The sequence below is a fragment of the Oncorhynchus gorbuscha genome, linkage group LG13 (genome assembly GCF_021184085.1).
Source record: "Oncorhynchus gorbuscha isolate QuinsamMale2020 ecotype Even-year linkage group LG13, OgorEven_v1.0, whole genome shotgun sequence".
Taxonomy (NCBI): domain Eukaryota; kingdom Metazoa; phylum Chordata; class Actinopteri; order Salmoniformes; family Salmonidae; genus Oncorhynchus; species Oncorhynchus gorbuscha.
The window spans coordinates 77,241,068-77,260,186 of NC_060185.1; the positions used below are offsets into that span (position 1 = coordinate 77,241,068).

The 19,119-nt window shown below is 42.2% G+C and overlaps 2 protein-coding genes across 9 annotated transcripts in view; both read left to right on the forward strand.

Annotated features, from left to right (window-relative positions):
* The window catches only part of sept6 (septin 6), a 42,841-nt gene extending 30,416 nt beyond the window's left edge, over positions 1 to 12,425 (forward strand). For 2 of the 8 annotated variants that reach the window (XM_046295807.1, XM_046295812.1), the window contains 3 exons: positions 2,718 to 2,856; positions 3,038 to 3,228; positions 8,647 to 8,932. In XM_046295807.1, the coding sequence (XP_046151763.1) occupies positions 2,718 to 2,856; positions 3,038 to 3,228; positions 8,647 to 8,671 (355 nt within the window). In that variant the 3' untranslated portion in view covers positions 8,672 to 8,932. Of the gene's footprint in view, positions 1 to 2,717; positions 2,857 to 3,037; positions 3,229 to 4,324; positions 4,385 to 5,060; positions 5,106 to 6,249; positions 7,775 to 8,646; positions 8,933 to 11,039 lie in introns of those variants that run through there. The other 6 variants (XR_006831465.1, XR_006831464.1, XM_046295811.1 and 3 more) reach the window with 6 other exon arrangements.
* Positions 12,426 to 14,177: 1,752 nt separating this feature from the next.
* On the forward strand, positions 14,178 to 19,110 carry LOC123993546 (NF-kappa-B-repressing factor-like). The gene is made up of 3 exons (XM_046295813.1): positions 14,178 to 14,388; positions 15,931 to 16,050; positions 16,192 to 19,110. Exons 2-3 carry the CDS (start codon positions 15,960 to 15,962, stop codon positions 18,429 to 18,431), a joined length of 2,331 nt encoding a protein of 776 aa, XP_046151769.1. The 5' UTR covers positions 14,178 to 14,388; positions 15,931 to 15,959; the 3' UTR covers positions 18,432 to 19,110.
* The last annotated feature ends 9 nt before the right edge of the window (positions 19,111 to 19,119 follow it).

Here is a 19,119-nt window from a genome sequence, read left to right on the forward strand (position 1 = left end):
ACTGCCAAAGGGGGTGGAGTTGCAATCGACTGCAGAGATAGCCTGTAGAGTTCTGTCATGCTATCCAGGTCTGTGCCCAAACAGTTCGAGCTTCTACTTTTAAAAATCCACCTTTCCAGAAATAAGTCTCTCACTGTTGCTGCTTGTTATTGACCCCCCTCAGCCTCCAGCTGTGCCCTGGACACCATATGTGAATGAATTGCCCCCCATTAATCTTCAGAGTTTGTACTGTTATGTGACCTAAACTGGGATATGCTTAACACCCCTGCCGTCCTACAATCTAAGCTGGATGCCCTCAATCTCACACAAATAATCAAGGAACCTACCAGGTACAACCCTAAGTCTGTAAACACGGGCACCCTCTTAGATATCATCCTGACCAACCTGCCCTCTAAATACACCTCTGCTCTCATCAACCAGGATCTCAGAGATCACTGCCTCATTGCCTGTGTTCGCGGTCAAACGACCACCCTTCATCACTGTCAAACGCTCCCTAAAATACTTCAGCGAGCAGTCCTTTCTAATCAACCTGGCCCGGGAATCCTGGAATCCTGCAAATAAACAATACAATTTAAGACGGAGAATCGTTATTGTCTTTACCGGAGAAAAATACCAAAGAACGCGCTCTCATTCACGCGACTGGAAACACTACAGCCAAAATGGGAGCCACCTAGAAAAACTACCATTTCTGGCTCATTTTTCCAAAAACCAGCCTGAAACCCTTTCTAAAGACTGTTGACATCAAGTGGAAGCCCTAGGAACTGCAATCGGGCACGATTTCGCCCTATTATAAAAGTGCCAGCCATTTAAATCATTTTTTTTGGGGGGGGGGGTGGTTTGTCCTCGGGGTGGGATGGTTTGTCCTCGGTGTTGTGACTGCCATTTCAGTTCTGTTATACTCACAGGCATTATTTTAAAAGTTTTAGAAACGTTAGATGCATATCCTAGCTTCTGGGCCTGAGTAGCAGGCAGTTTACTTTGGGCACGCTTTTCATCCGGACTTCAAAATACCGCCCCCTATCCCAAGGAAGTTAACAAACTTCTAGACGCGCTTCAAAGCCATGCAACACTCCTTCCATGGTCTCCAACTGCTCTTAAATGCAAGTAAAACTAAATGCATGCTCTTCAAACGATTGCTACCCGCACCTGCCCGCCCATCCAGCATCACTACCCACTACCCACTTCTGACTTACAAATACCTAGGTATCTGGTTAGACTGTAAACTCTCCTTCCAGACTCACATTAAGCATCTCCAATCAAAAATGTCATCAAGAATCGGCTTCATATTTCGCAACATAGCATCCTTCATTCATGCTGCCAAACGTACCCTCGTAAAACTGACTATCCTACCGATCCTTGACTTCGGCGATGTCATTTACAAAAAAGCCTCCAACACTCTACTCAGCAAATTGGATGTAGTCTATCACAGTGCCCTCCGTTTTGTCACCAAAGCCCCATATACTACCCACCACTGCGACCTGTATGCTGGCCCTCGCTTCATATTCGTCACCAAACCCACTGGCTCCAGGTCATCTATAAGTCTTTGCTATCTAAATCCCCGCCTTATCTCAGCTCACTGGTCACCATAGCAGCACCCACCTGTAGCACGCACTCCAGCAGGTATATTTCACTGGTCATCCCCAAAGCCAACTCCTCCTTTGGCCACCTTTCCTTCCAGTTCTCTGCTGCCAATGACTTGAACGAATTGCAAAAATCACTGAAGCTGGAGACTCATATCTCCCTCACTAAATTTAAGCATCAGCTGTCAGAGCAGCTTATTGATCATTGCACCTGTACACAGCCCATCTGTAAATAGCCCACCCAACTACCTCATCCCTATATTGTAATTTGTTTTCTTCACCTTTGCACCCCAGTATCTCTACTTGCACATTCATCTTCTGCACATCTATCACTCCAGTGTTTAATTGTAATTATTTCGCCACTATGGCCTATTTATTGCCTTACTTCCCTAATCTTACTTCATTTTCACACACTGTATATATACTTTTCTATTGTGTTATTGACTGTACGTTTGTTTATTCCATGTGTAACTCTATGTTGTTGTTTGTGTTGCATTGCTTTGCTTTATCTTGGCCAGGTTGCAGTTGTAAATGAGAACTTGTTCTCAACTAGCCTACCTGGTTAAATAAAGGTGAAATAAAAAAAATCTGCGAAATGGTTCATACCTGCTCCTACAACGGTAGACAGAAACTACTGCAATTTAATATAATTCATAGGACTTACTACACTCCTGCCAGAATGCATCTAATGCGCCCAGAAATGTCACATCTCTGTTGGAGATGTAAAAAGCACTAAGGAACCCTATTACATATGCTGTCGTCCTGTGGTAAACTGACAATGTATGTGCTATCGTTTCATTGTGTTTAGTCATTTATATATATTTATACAAGATTATGTCTGTTAAAAATAGTTTAAAAAAATAAAGGAACTCCCTCCAGTCAATTCCTAACATAATTCCACTGCTTTGAACTCCATGGCGAGGAGTGTGCCAGAGCACTCTTTAGGAGAAGGGTGAAGAAACGGTACGCACCACTTTCCACTTTCTACCACCCCCTTAGTTAATCACAACCACTTAATCACAACCACTTTAAATGGCAGTCTGCTCTATTCCACTGTAATGATAGACATAGTACTAACATATATGACTCATTAGTATGACATCATTTATGTCTTTCCTCTTTCTGTGTGGACCTCAGTCTGCAGGAGACGTACGAGGCCAAGAGGAACGAGTTCATGGGAGAGCTGCAGAAGAAAGAGGAAGAGATGAGGCAGATGTTCGTCCAAAGAGTCAAGGAAAAGGAGGCTGAGCTGAAGGAGGCCGAGAAAGAGGTTTGTGTATGTGTGTATACAGGAAGGTATCTCTTTTACTAGTTAACGCTGTAATTTTGCCATGTCATCACCAATCCTACCAACCTAAGAAGAACTAGGGTTACATGTGCGACATCTCTCTTTGCTACAGATATCACACCTAAATTAGTTTCTATCTGAGATGTAAGTCTTCTCCCTCGCAACACAGCTGCACGAGAAGTTTGACCGGCTCAAGAAGCTGCACCAGGATGAGAAGAAGAAGCTGGAGGACAAGAAGAAATCCCTGGATGACGAGCTCAACGGGTTCAAGCAGAAAAAGACGGCCGCTGAGCTCCTACAGTCCCAGGCTCTGCAGGCAGGGGGCTCCACCACACTCAAGAGGGACAAGGAGAGGAAAAAGTAAGTGTCTCCTGCGTTCACCTCCCTACTACTCACACAGCAGGCAGTGTTCAGGGTCATGTTCATTAGGCACCAAAACAGAATAGAACAGACTGAAACAGGGAGGGCCTCCCTGGACCTGTCAAATGAGAAGCGCACATTTTCATGTTTAGTTCGAAACGCTTTAACATGGTTCATGTTGCCTGCCTTAATGTCTGATCTAGGAGGATCAAAGACCAACTGGATATATTGTGACTATAGTGTTTCCCCTAGATTGTTTTCCAGGCTGAGCACATAGGCCCCCAAATCAACATTCTGGGCCTCATGAACCAAAATGAGGGTTGCCCCGCCTATACAATAATAGGGGAACACTGGGTCATTCATTCCACTTAGAATAGGTGCCATCCAAAATGATTTAATACTGTCCTTCCCTATCCACACATGTGTATTTGGTGATACAGATAGTGGGATGGACTGATCAAAATAGAATGTGATTTAATTCTGTGCTGTATGTATGTGGACCACTGTATGCTGTTGTTGCATCACTGCACCTCAGATATAAAGAAGCCTGGCACACACCACACCTAGAGAAACGACAAACTCCTTATCGAAGCTCTCATTTGCCTTGTGTCGATGCATTTCCAGGAACTCTTTGCCTGACCGTTAATGTCACTGAGCACTGAGTGGTTTCTCTCCCCAGTCTAATGGATGAGTGATAATCAACGAAACTGACTGATTACTTTGAAATGGAGGAGCAATAGATGTCGTGATGCTTAGCTTAACAGTCTAGCAAGCCTTTGCTCTTATTCCTTTATAACTATGGTATAGAGGTGGACTTGCTATTCTTCTACAGAGTAGAGTACTATATCTAGTAATATCCTAAACCAGATGTAAACCAGATTCATCTAAATTAGACTTGGTATTACAGGAATCTGATTGTATTGACCCTAGACTAGGGACACTGCTGGTATAGGCCTATATCCCATAGGAATGTTGGTTGTCATTTTTACAGCTTGTTTTATCTGTAGTATAAGGGCTGCAGTATTAGGGCCATGGTGACAGAGTTGTTGTCGTGGGTCCCTTCATGTTGGTAATCACTCCTGGTTGTGTATTCAAGCTGATGTGAGCCCTGTCACCGGCCCTGTTAGAAAGAAAGAAGACACTTGCACTGAGAAAGGTTTTTTTCAATTCTAAATGATTTTCTTTACAGTTCTTCTGTCCTTTCTCTCCACTATCTCTGAACTCTGGACTTTTCCCCCCTGCCAGGCAGCTGTTTTTCCAACTCACATGGTTCACTTTACTCTCCTCCCCATTCACTTCATGTCTCTGGGTTACTGATCAAAACATTATTGGCCAGTTTCCTGGACACAGATTAAGCTTGACCTAGACTAAAAAGCCTAGCTTAATCTTGTCTGAGAAACTGGCCGTATGAATGATAGTTAATACTTCCTCGTTTGCTAAACCTATGGATCCCAAACTTGGAGCCTTTCTATTTCCTTATCTAAGTGTAAAATATAAGCCTGTAGATAGCTTATGCTACAAATTAATGTTTTGTTCAGGAACCAAAGGACATGAGCATGGCATGTTTTAGTGAGTGGTGTAGATGTGACATGTGTATGTGTTGCCGCGTTCAAGACAACTCGGAAACTGACATTTCCGACTTATAAACTGGTTGTAGAAAGATGAGGCCCAAGTTTCCCACTTTGAAAATATCTGAATCAGCCAATAGAAAGTTCTACACAAAAAAAAAACATATTTAACTCTGAGGTTCCTAGTTTCCAAGCTGTCTTGCATGCACCATATTTCTCCTGTGAGTGCATGTGTCACCTATGTTCATCCATGCTGTTTTACAGTTAACTCCTCCACTTGCTGCATGCTGCATGAGGCATCTTGTCCTGGTAAGGCTTGCATACTCAACTGTTCCCCTGGTAACCAATGACAAAAAGCACATAAATCAATGTTTAAATACATGTTAATCAGATGTGAGTTCAACACATATTTGAACTTAAACGAGATGGGAGTCCTCAATTATAATTAGAAATGTATTTCAATAAGTATTTTAACTTCTAGCAGCTGGTAGAAATGCAGGCAACAATATGTCTACTATCAACACCACAACAATCTGCTTTTGTGGTCCACCCTGCTCAGCCACTACACAAAGAGACATTCAGAGTCCTGTAGAAACTGCAGAGTCACGCTAGTGCGCTGTTCAGCTATAGTGCCAATCCTTGTGTACAAGGATTTTTTATAGCAATGTTTTTGTTGTTGATCCTTCAGCTATTTGACACTCACCTCTTTGTTGATACCAAAGAAAAACCCACTGAGAGATACGCTATTGATACAGCCTCAGGCATACACTCATCAACAGAAAGGGTTCCAAAAGGGTTCTTCGGCTGTCCCCATCTGTGGTAGTCCATAAAGTAAGGAGCCTTGCACGAGCCCATCTCCTGTTTCTGTAGCGTGAGTCAGCTTGATGTACAAGTAAACCCCCTGGACAGGACACTAGTCTATCACAGGACCTTACCCCCAATCCTTGATGCTGAATGCCAAGCAGAGACATGTCAGGTCCCATTTCTATAGTCTTTGGTATGACCTGGCCGGGATGGAACTCCCAACCTTCCAATCCCAGGGCGGAAGCTCTAACCACAAGGCCACTGAGTTGGTGTGGTGTCTATGAGCATACCAAGTCAATTTAGTTTCAACAGATACCCTAAATCTGCCCACCCCCATTCACTCATAAGTCCTATAAACAGTAACAACCTAAGTGCATGTTCTTTTTAACATGACATTTTACCACTAACATGAAGAATGTGATTCTGTCATTTGATTAAAAAGTATGTCTATCACAGGAAGTTGGTGGCACCTTCATTGACGAGGACAGGCTCGTGGTAATGGCTGGTTTCCATGTGTTTGATGCCATTCCATTAGTGCCATTTCGGCCATTATTATGAGCCGTCCTCCCTTCAGCAGCCTCCTGTGGTATCTAGCAGTGTTAGCGTAAACCCCTAGAAAGCAGTAATGGTCCTTCTCTCTCGTTTCCAGTTAAGGATTCCTGTAGGAATGATTTTTCACCCCATCCCTGGCAGTGCCATGCTGCTCTCTGTGCCCTCCAGCCCCCCCCTCTCCCCCATTCCAAACCCCACACATGCCCCTGCACTGTGGAAGAATCCAGCCATTACTGTGAATTGGAATCCTTGACTCAAACACATAATTTTTGCGCTAAAGATGCTTGTTTTTGTACGTTCTTTTTGTTACGAGCCATCATCCTCTGTTTGCCTGTTTGCTTTCTGTTGGAAAGTAGATTTATTTTCTTGTTGTTTTTGTTGTTGACCTGTTCTGCATGACTGAGTGTGTTTTTCACTTTTACATGCACAACTACTGCACAACTATTGTTGTGACAGGCAGGAGTTTGTGGAGGCTAAGGTGAAATGTATATCAGCTGTGGTCTGACCAGGCCAGTGGAGTGGGTGTGTTTGTGTGTGTGTGGACACATGTTTACTATACTTGTAAGTACCTGAAGTCCTCTCAAGAATAGTAAACCAACTAAAATTCAGAGAAGTGAGGACATTTTGTTGGTCCTCACTTGTAATATGACTATTTTAGGGTTAGATTTTGGGTTCGAATTAGGGTTAGGGGTTAAGATTAGGTTAAGAGTTAGGGTTAGAGGTTAAGATTAGGTTAAGAGTTAGGGTTAGAGGTTAAGATTAGGTTAAGAGTTAGGGTTAGAGGTTAAGATTAGGTTAAGAGTTAGGGTTAGAGGTTAAGATTAGGTTAAGGGTTAGAGGTTAAGATTAGGTTAAGAGTTAGGGTTAGCGGTTAGGGAAAATTAGATTTTGAATGGAAATCAGTTGTTTGTCCCCCGAAAGACCTCACTAGTATAGTAAGACATAGCTGTTTGTGAGCGTACTCATTAGCATCTTCCGGTCCATGTTTCAGACCACCACTATTCTACTCACTACCAGGGTATAATCAACCACTCCAATAGTATGACATTATGACGATGTGCGCTGATATCGTGTTGCAATATAATGTGTAATTATTGAAAATGAAGATACTATTATTGTATGTTTTGAATGAGGGCATGTTGTCCACCACCTATCAAGAGAGTAGCCTAGTTCCAGATCTGTTTGTGTTTTTGCCTGCTCGTAACATGGCATGAATAATGAGTGACAGGGAGTTGGCATGATAGCACAAACAGACTGGCACTCAGGCTATGGAGAGAGTGAGTGTTAGTCAACTGCTGATGTTATTTCATCTTAGCCTAGTGCATGTGCAAATATGAATGATTTCTTGTCATGTCTGCCCATTCCTCATTGTTTTTCATATACTGTACGCTATCTGCATACTTGTTAGCTTTTCACGTTTGCACATTTTACATTTTACACAAATGTGATTTTGTATATTTCCAGTGCAATTGTGACTTTTAGATTTCTTTCTACATATAACATCATATTTGAAGCCTTTTAACCAAATAACAATAATGTAGGGATCAGTATTGCACTTGTATCAGTGTTACACAAAAAATACTTCATCTCCAAGGGAAATAAAGAGGGAATTTCACCAAATATTTCAACTGTGGCCACGATTATTGTGTATGAAATATTTAATGAAGCAATAACATAGTATGTAAGTGGGTTCTGCATGTGAGGATATTAGGGTTTCACATAGATTCTGATTACAGTTGAAAACACTAGCTTTGGTCTACATATTTAACTCTCATTCAAGGGTTTTGAGATATCACGCCATTGTTATTGTCAAAACAACTCTCCTTACAGAGCTTTACAGAGCAAAATTGTCTGCTAACCTGAATTTATAGGGCTGGATCCCAACTTGGGATATGCGCACGTAACTTGGAATTTCACATAAATCCTGAATTGAATTCAGTGGGAGACTTGCATGAGCATTTTAGTATTCAGCCTTATACTACTGCACTGCTTTTGTCTGAACAAACTGAGCCAGCAGTCATTCTCCATCCCTCCTGGAGAAACAGGATAGGAACACTCCTTTATTTGGCAGATAAGTGTCAGTGCCAATGAGATTGTTGGGTTTTTATTTTCTAATCCACTTCCTTCACATCTGTATCTTGAGGACAGGGTGTTGTTTATCAGGAAAACATTTCCACCCTCCAAACACATGTCTGTTGTGTGTCCTTGCTCAATAGTTGGTCTGACGAGTGTCCACAGATGTGGGCCTTTTGTTTCCACCTAAATGTATTGAAATGGTCTCTTATACGCTTACACATTCTTGTACAAGGGTGTAGTAGGTATGGTTTACAACTTCTCACAATCCCTTCTCAAGTTGCTCTTTGTCTCAACATTTCTGGGGAACTGTTGTCCTCAGCTCTTTGGGTTGGCAGGGTGTGCCTTGGTGTGTGGTGTCATTCACACCCTGCTTCAGTCCCGCTGTTCACTGCTCTATGTATTTACCTTTCCTTTGCAGTAATCCCTGGCTCTGCACTGAGTAGGTGCTTCCACCCTCAAGCTTTGCTAAGGGACCAGGCTTTGTGGGTAGCCGGTACCCCAAGGCTGAGGAGAGGCATTGCGGACCCTGGTTTAAAAAAAACATTAATCTGCTCTATGTACTAACTAAAAGATACCCCTATACAGTTGAAGTCGGAAGTTTACATACACTTAGTTTGGAGTCATTAAAACGTATTTTCAACCACTCCGCAAATTTCTTGTTAATAAACTATAGTTTTGGCAAGTCGGCTAGGACATCTACTTTGTGCATGACACAAAAAAAATCATTTTTCCAACAATTGTTTACAGACAGATTAGTTCACTGTATCACAATTCCAGTGGGTCAGAAGTTTACATACACTAAGTTGACTGTGCCTTTAAACAGCTTTGAAAATTCCAGAAAATAATGTCATGGCTTTAGAAGCTTCTGATAGGCTAATTGACATAATTTGAGTGAATTGGAGGTGTACCTGTGGATGTATATCAAGGCCTACCTTCAAACTCAGTGCCTCTTTGCTTGACATCATGGGAAAATCAAAAGAAATCAGCCAAGACCTCAGAAAAAAAATTAGAGACCTCCACAAGTCTGGTTCATCCTTGGGAGCAATTTCCAAATGCCTGAAGGTACCACGTTCATCTGTACAAACAATAGTACGCAAGTATAAACACCATGGGGCCACGTAGCCGTCATATCGCTCAGGAAGGAGACGCATTCTGTCTCCTAGAGATGAACGTACTTTGGTGCGAAAAGTGCAAATCAATCCCAGAACAACAGCAAAGGACCTTGTGAAAATGCTGGAGGAAACAGGTACAAAAGTATCTATATCCACAGTAAAATGAGTCCTATATTGACATAACCTGAAAGGCTGCTCAGCAAGGAAGAAGCCGGTGCTCAAAAACCGCCATAAAAAAGCCAGACTACGGTTTGCAACTGCACATGGGGACAAAGATTGTACTTTTTGGAGAAATGTCCTCTGGTCTGATGAAACAAAAATGGAACTGTTTGGCCATACTGACCATCGATATGTTTGGAGGAAAAAGGTGGGGGCTTGCAAGCCAAAGAACACCAACCCAACCGTGACGTATGGGGGTGGTAGCATCATGTTGTGTGGTTGCTTTGCTGCAGGAGGGACTGGTGTACTTCACAAAACAGATGGCATCATGAGGGAGGAAAATTATGTGGATATATTGAAGCAACATCTCAAGACATCAGTCAGGAAGTTAAAGTGGGTCTTCCAAATGGACAATGACCCCAAGCATACTTCCAAATGTGTTTCAAAATTGCTTAAGGACAACAAAGTCAAGGTATTGGAGTGGCCATCACAAAAACCCTGACCTCAATCCCATAGAAAATGTGTGGGAAGAACTGAAAAAGCCTGTACAAGCAAGGAGGTCTACAAACCTGACTCAGTTACACCAGCTCTGTCAGGAGGAATGGGCCAAAATTCACCCAACTTATTGTGGGAAGCTTGTGGAAGGCTACCTGAAACATTTGACCCAAGTTAAACCATTTTTAAAGGCAATGGTACCAAATACTTAATTGACTGTATGTAAACTTCTGACCCACTGGGAATGTGATGAAAGAAATAAAAGCTGAAATAAATCATTCTCTACTATTATTCTGTCATTTCACGTTCTTAAAATAAAGTGGTGATCCTAACTGACCTAAAACACTAGGATTAAATGTCAGGAATTTTGAAAAACGGAGTTTAAATGTATTTGGCTAAGGTGTACACTTTCGACTTCAACTGTATGTATATCACTGCTGCTCTAACTATATGTGCTCACTATGTGGCTTAATGTTAATATCTTGTCTATGGCTATGCCTTTTGTCCTGTTGTGTGTTTTTGCTGTGCTGACTTTGATGACTAATATCAGCATTTGCTTTTTGTTTCTGTAAGATTGACATTTCTGGACTATGTTGTTGTGCACGTCTTGGTAGTTTTTCCATCATATTAGGTTTATTAATATTGTCCATGTTTGATTTATTAAATGACATTGAATACCCTTTTGGGATTTTCAGAGGACGTAATATCTGCTGCGAGCAATTAATTAGACTTGTCTCGATGAAGGGATTAAGCTATTTATAAAATGTTTTAAATCAGTATTATGCTCAAATCGAATTAGTCAGCTATAGTATGGTATTATATTAGTAGTTTTTTTACGACACTGACACTACATTTGTAATGTAGTTTGTGTAATTTGAAGTACAGTAGCAACTATACATGCCTTAGGAAAACCCAAATACTTTCTGTCTTTCCTCCAAAAATGTCAGTAATCCTTGTTTCTTATTTATCTTGAACCTTGCCTTCTGGTAAGCACTGTTGCCTGGGCCTCTCTTGTAACTTTGCATTTGTCTCTTCCTCTCTCTAGCTTCTTTTAATCTGTCTTGCCCACCTGTCTGAAGAAGGGATTGCAGCTTCAACGAGAACTAAGCACCCGTTTCCTCTTCCTGTCTTTTCTCTCTGCATCAACCTTTTTTAAACTTCTATCTCATCTGCTTTGTTGACCATGGCCTAATGTGGGCTTCACATGGTATTTTTTGGATAGTTTACGTTTTGTCACCTAATCAAGGTACACTTTGGCTAGTGGGAGTCCTTCACACTTAATATTTTGCAGCTCCGTCTTGGTGTATGAATGAACAAAGCTTTTCTCAGGTAGGATTCTAAACGGTTGTTCAAGAGAAACACATCTAATCAATAGTTTCATCATACCAATTGTAACAGAGCCGAGGCTCTGGATTAATTTATATTTTTCACAAACCTATCTGTATTTCATTAACAGTTAATTTTAAGGAAGTCTTTGTGTAATAACATTCAATCATATATTACATCCATTTTGAGAAGGGCTTATTCTGTTTGAAAAAAACGATACTATTACAAATAACCTACATGATTAATGTGTTCCTCATTAAAAGGGGGAGTTAGTTTTGAATACAAATAGCATAACCCAGATCTCAATAAAACATTGATAAAACCAAAATACATTCATTTGGTGATTGATAGAGCAAAGTGTGACATCTAACCGTACATGTGTGACTAGTAGATACTTTTGTCAGTTAGAAACCAAAAGACAATTGCGATCCAAAACAGTGTTCTTTATGTTCACTGCATAGGTTGTTTCATTGCAACGTAGAAGAGCCAGAGCCGTATTCATGTCAGGCACTAATTTAGTGAAAACACCTTTTCCGTTCTGAAATACCATGTAGGTCACATTTAATGCCCTTTACACATTGTGCTTTAACTACCATCAACCTATTCTGTATTTTGCATGTCTAATGCTCTTTTATTTCATCACTTCTGTGATCTTGACCATTTTCTCCCATAGCTGTTTTCTCACCTAACAGTTCCGTCTTGCACTATTTCACATTTGGTGCTCTATATTGTTTGGATCAGTTTTATCTTGTGTATTACTCCTTGTTATACCCTTCTCCACAATTTTCAGCATCCATATTGCCAAATATTACAATGAGATGGAGTTGAATCCTAGGTACAGATGGAAATATTTGTATAATTTATAAGGATATATTTTGTGTATTGAAGTGGAGACCTGTTTATGAGATATGATCTTTGGATGTGACTCTTCTCTATGTGTAGTTACATTTTGGTGTAAGAAATTGTCATACATTTTTCTAGCATCTGCCATAATCACCCCTCCTAGTGAATTATCTGTCCACACCACAAATTAATTATGAAATATTTTATTGTAGTTTGATTCCATTGATGTACTTTTTCAATAAAATTATGAAAATTAAGTGTGCATTTGTTTTGTTAAGCCAAATTACTTAGTTGTGCAAATAAACAAATCAAATCAAATTTATTTATATAGCCCTTTGTACATCAGCTGGTATCTCAAAGTGCTGTACAGAAACCCAGCCTAAAACCCCAAACAGCAAGCAATGCAGGTGTAGAAGCACGGTGGCTAGGAAAAACTCCCTAGAAAGGCCAAAACCTAGGAAGAAACCTAGAGAGGAACCAGGCTATGTGGGGTGGCCAGTCCTCTTCTGGCTGTGCCGGGTGGAGATTATAACAGAACGTGGTCAAGATGTTCAAATGTTCATAAATGACCAGCATGGTCGAATAATAATAAGGCAGAACAGTTGGAACTGGAGCAGCAGCACGGTCAGGTGGACTGGGGACAGCAAGGAGTCATCATGTCAGGTAGTCCTGGGGCATGGTCCTAGGGCTCAGGTCCTCCAAGAGAGAGAGAGAAAGAAAGAGAATTAGAGAGAGCATATGTGGGGTGGCCAGTCCTCTTCTGGCTGTGCCGGGTGAAGATTATAACAGAACATGGCCAAGATGTGCAAATGTTCATAAATGACCAGCATGGTCGAATAATAATAAGGCAGAACAGTTGAAACTGGAGCAGCAGCACAGCCAGGTGGACTGGGGACAGCAAGGAGTCATCATGTCAGGTAGACCTAGGGCATGGTCCTCCGAGAGAGAGAGAGAGAAAGAAAGAAGGAGATAATTAGAGAGCGCACACTTAGATTCACACAGGACACCGAATAGGACAGGAGAAGTACTCCAGATATAACAAACTAACCCTAGCCCCCCGACACAAACTACTGCAGCATAAATACTGGAGGCTGAGACAGGAGGGGTCAGGATAAAACATGATGTTGTTTATAAAACATTGGTGTTATATAAATATTCACACATTGAAATTTGTTTTGTTATGCCAAATTACTTAGTTGTGCAAATAAACATTGGTGTTATATAAATATTCACACTGAAATAAGCCCACATTTTTGGTGCACTTTGAAAGTAAAGAGGAAGACTGACACCTTCTGGTTCTCAGGTGGAGCGCATGCATGCGGAAACATTCCAGACGCCATGATTTTAGATGGACTAGAAAATGGGAGGGTTGTAAAAGCAAAGATTTTTTATAACTAACCCCAGAAAGACCACCACACGTCATTTTCAATGGGAACAAATGAGGTAGTGGGCAGAAGAATCAAGTAGGGAGGCAGAGCCAAGCACGAGGCAGCGATATCCTATTGACGCGTTGTAGCATGTATTTGCATATTTATGTTAGGGAACGCCTGCTTTGTAGAGTGCGCGTGTGCAATAGCTCAATTCGCCCTTGCACTCCTTAAACAACGAACATTTTTTACAACTTTGGCAAAGGGTAAAATCTACAAAACGCAGTCCACTCCGTTCGTATCATATAGTTTTGGGAACAGAAAACGGTATTGAAATCAAATGTTTAATCGATGAGAAAATGTCCATAATGTTGGCAAAAATGAATCTGCTCAATATTCTCCCACTGTCGACTATTGGGCTTCCTCTCACCACCATATGTGGTAGTGAGTGGATACGCCAACCGAATGCTTCACACTTATACATTCGCTGAAATATCTGTCTCATTGTTCTATCTGTGGTTATATGGGACGTTGACGGGTTGTCACTAGTTACTACAGCTACAAAGTCAATATTGGCTATATCGTAAAAATGAATGAAAACAAAAATAGCTTTTTGATCTTAATTTAAGGTTAGCAGTGTGGTTAAGATTAGGTTTAATATCAGATTTTAAGGAAATAAATAGGCGATGTTGGTGTTTATCCATAATTATGACTTTGTGACTGTGATGATTTACTGACGACCCCCGGATGTTATGGTGATGACCAAAGGCGAAGCCGCTCGCTAGACATTGAACTATGTTAGTGGAAGACTGACACCAAGGGCACAAAGAAACATCGGACTTATTACTTTGCATTGAGGTAAGTGGCTAATATATTAATTTGAGCTAAAAACAATTCGACAATTAGCTATCTGTCTCGTGCTTCATATCACATTCCCGTGCAAGATGATGTATCAATCTTTTTTCAATGAGCTAGCTAGCTAGCTAGCCAGCCATCTTTGCTCGTTTACTGCGTCACTTGTTTCGTCTGGTAAAATCTGGTTTACTTTAAAATAGATTGTTTAGTTATACCATTTAATCTGTAGACAACTCAAATTAGCAAACGATGACTTGATTGTGTGCGTCAATGATAACGTAGTTAGCTGTTATGCTAAAGTTAGCTAGCTAGTTGCTACGTAGCGTGCTAGTTAACTCGGTAACGTTATACCAAAGACAGTATAGTATGAAGATGGGCAAAAACTGCTTCTCCAATAGAAATCCCAGATCTCACTTGTTGGCGATGTCATGGCGACGTTGGCTAGTTAAGCTCATGCGTAGAAACACGTCATCGGGGCTAACGGTAGTCTCTTGCAGAACTGCGCATGTACAGGCTGTTAAACCATAGGCTCTCCGTCAATGTAAAGTTGTTTTTGACGAAAATGAAAATGTGTCAGTTTGTCACTTTCACGAGGTTGGAGTAATAACATCTTCAACTGCTTAAGACATTGGCTTGAATCTAGGTTGTGTCTTTAGATTTCGAGAAAAGTAACTAAGGAATAATTGTTCACTTCTCAAACCCTGGTTTGTTTCGCAAGCGTTCCGGCGATGTTGCCCCTCTGTGTTTAGAAATTCTGTGGTTATACTTCGTAGGAAATGAGGGTTTGAGAAGTTGTACACACAAATGAGTCATAATTAATCATATATTATTTATGGCAACATTAACTGCATTTATTTTTTATCCACATCAGTCTGCCTATTCTTAGCTAGTTAGGCATAACATTCATTCTTAGCGGACTCATGATGGTGGCCTTTCTGTCAGCTGGGGCGTATTTATTATGCTGTCTCAGTTGCAAAACGTTTCTCAAACGAAATGGGGAGGGGCCTACTTGACTTTGTCCAATAGAAACATGTCTGGGTAATGATTACACTCCTGGTAACGTTCGCTAATCTTCTTTGTTGCAGTCTGTAAATTGATCTTGTTAGCTAGCACTAGTTATTTTTTGCCATCATTCCAATAATTACCTTTATAGAGCCAAGTCACTGTCAATGCGTTTCGAAAGTGAGAAACAGTGGTTGGCCATAAAATGTATTGTGACACAGCCTCAGTAGTTCTCGTTGTTCATGTGGTGCAGGATGGTCTTCTCTGCCCACAAGGCTTTCCTGACACCTGGATAAGGACATAGGCGTACCTTGTCGGAATCATGGCCTAATATGAACCTGTGTTCATATGTAGCCTACAGATTTGTTTTTAGCCCTCAGTTTGATTGTGGAATTATGTGGGAACAAAAGTTCTTTCCCTAATAGAGTATTTTTCCCTAATAGATTTCCGGTAGTAGAGCCACGTTAACTGTTTTACTGTGCTAGCATAGAAATACACATTATGCTTGTTTACCTTTTTATATAGCTCTGTTTTCTTTTAAAGGTATGGCTCTGAGGTGAGAGGTGCTGGACATGGCTGAAAGGATTGACATTGGCGAAATGCCCTCCTTTGACCTGGTTCCAAGTGCTGAAGCAAAGAAGCGACCCAATTCATCAGATGGCAGTGAGTGATTTTGGTTCTTCAAATTGAACTCCTTGCCACTGTTTTAAAGTATTTTTCTAATTTATTGGAAGATGAAAAATTACTCATTGATTGTTATACGCTTGTCATTGATTGATTCTCTGTTTTGTTCTTTAATGTTAGGAGAAGAGCCAATGAGGAAAATGCCGGTGTCCAAATTTGGTTCCAGACCACGATTTGAGCCTGTGCACTTTGTTAGTGGTGGCAGCAGTGGCAGGTCTGGCAATGATGAGAAGGAGAATGACAAGGAGCGCCGTAGGAGTGAGGTGAACAGTGTGAGACAGTGGGACTCAGACTCTGACCGTCCCTCTTATGGCAGCAACCGAGCTCCAGACTCCTCTGCAGCTAGGCCTGCGTTCGACAGAGTTTCATCATACGCTTCTTCTGACTCTTGGCGCGATAGAGAAAGAGATAGAGACATACCCTCAGGTAGTACAAGTGGTTTAGGTCATGGAAGCCAAGGATCCGCCTCAAATTATATGACTAAAATGCAGCAGGACTACTCGGCCAGATACGAGTTCCACAGCACTAGGCATCCGGACACATACGCTCAGGCCCCTAGATTTGATGGATATGGAGGGGGCAGTCGATCAGGGGGCTGGGGGGATTCAGGACGCCAAGGCCTTGGCTTTAGGCAGCAGGACAGACCCACATCCAGCAGACCATTCAGCAGAGTCTACAGCAGCCCAGGGAGGAGCAGCCCCTCATCTGTCTCTGGGTCGTCTTCACAACCCATCCCCATATCTCAAGCCGTGCTGGATGAAAAGCAAAGGCTGATCAATAGTGTGGCATCCGCCATAGCTGTCACTTTAAGAGACCCTGCGTTCATGTGTGGAGCTGAATCTCCTAACTACAATTTCATGCTGAGCCGTAGCATCCAGGCCTGTAAAACAAATCCGGAGTATGTCTATGTCAACCTCAAGGATATCCCTCCAGCAGACCTACCCAAGAACAGGAAAGTACCGACTGATGGCTATGCCTGTGAGCTGAGATGCCAGTGTGTTTACCTTGCTACTGGCTACTCTGGCAGCAAAAACGGGGCCAGGGACCGTGCTTCTGAGCAGGCTATGAAGCTTTTCTTTAAACTGGTGGAGGTCCGTGTAGTGCAGCGCAAATTCAAACACTCTTTGGTCAATGATATTGTGGTCTGCCAAACGCACTGCCCTACCCCTGCGTTTCTACCGGCACTGCGTAACCCAGAGGACAAGCCTACGCCTAGCTCCAAGGGTCAATACGAGCCTGACAAACGCAAGCACTGGACAGATTTTGTCATTGTTGACAACGCTCATGATGCCATCTGCATTCTTAACAACTCTGCCGCCTTCAACCGCATGAAGATTGACTACAAGTTCGACGTGGTCCCCAACAGCAGTGCATGGCAATGTAGCGTGTACTTGCAGGATGCACTGGTGGCACAGGCCAGGGGAAGTAAGAAGACGTCTAAACATACAGCAGCTGAAGAGGCAGTGAGGAAACTACGCATGAACCAGGCAGCCCGGCAGCAGCAACAACAACAACCACAGCAGTTCTCTCGAGGGAACCATCACTCTGACCCGTCGGGTGGTCGTTTCGGTAACCAGGGTGGTAGGAAGAAACACTTGAGCGAACTGGTCATCCTGGAGAACTCGGAAAATGCCATCTGCATCATCAATGACACTGCCCAGTTCAACAAGGTATCTGCCGATTACAAGTTCACAGTGCTACCAGACCACCGCTGGAGGTGTGAGGTGTTCCTGGAGGGTCAATACGTAGCAGCAGGCATCGGACCCAAGAAAACGGTGAAGCACATTGCAGCAGAGGAGGCCCTGGCCACACTCCGGCAAACACAGGCTGTGGTGAAATCCAACCTCAGGAAGGAGGGTAATGCTGACGCCCTCTCTCGCCACCAGATTCTGACTCGCTCTGGTGAAGAGTCCTCGAGACAGGAGATCAAGGAGGACAATATCGGGAATCAGCTACTCCGCAAGATGGGCTGGAAAGGTGGCGGATTGGGCCGGGAAGGGGAGGGCATCTCTGAACCCATCAAGGTCAAAGAGCAATTCTCCAGGGAGGGACTGGGTATGGACATGGACAAGTCTGGGAATCAGCTCACCAAACGAAACATCGAGGACATCATCCGTAACTATGCCAGTTCAGACCGCCAGGACGACCTGCGCTTCTCCACTGAGCTCAACAATGATGAACGCAAGCAGATCCACCAGATATCCCAGAAGTATGGCCTGCGCAGTAAGTCATATGGCCAGGGCAGGCTGCGCTTCCTCATCGTCAGCCGCAAAGTGCACAAAGACCAGCTCATTGGCCAGCTCCTGCAGGAAGGGCAGGTGGGACGCTACGAGCTGGTGAAACCTCAGGCCTCACACTGACTGGATATGTCAAAGCTCCAACAATACTTACCACAAAAAAAAATCACACCTGATCTGAGAAAAGTTTCTGAATGTAAGATGTTTCAATCTTCTAGGCTTGTCTTTCGGAGAAACACTTGTGGGTTCTGCATTCCTTTTCATACAATTGCATATTTTCTGACATTGTATCAACGCTTCTTGTGTCATTCCACTATTTTGTCTTCTGTCAGCTTCAAATTTGCACTATGCTAGTCTTGGAACTGCTTTGTGCTGTTACGGTTGATTAGTGTTGTATCTTTTGACAGAAATCCTCAATTTTTAGCAAATGTTTTTCATGGCTACAGAAATAGCCTTAACCAGCAGAATGCCTGCCATTTCACCTTCACAAAAGTTTCATTAGAAATGTATATACTGTTGGCATCACCTCAGGTGTAAACATCTAACTATGTACTGACATTGAAACATCCCTGTCACAATACTTGTAATGTCACCCCCCTCAAATAGTTGAGAAGATTTACAAATAAACTGCTTCCATGACTTGAATTTGATCTTTGTCACATGGTAAAAGTGCAAGCTGTGATCCCTTTGGAATGTCAGATGTATAAGCCTGTGTGAATACAGTTCTCGTCTGCTTGTTTTCACAGCTGAAATAACGCTAATTAATAAATTAAGTCTACTGTCTGGACTTCAATATGTGAGTTGACTGGTG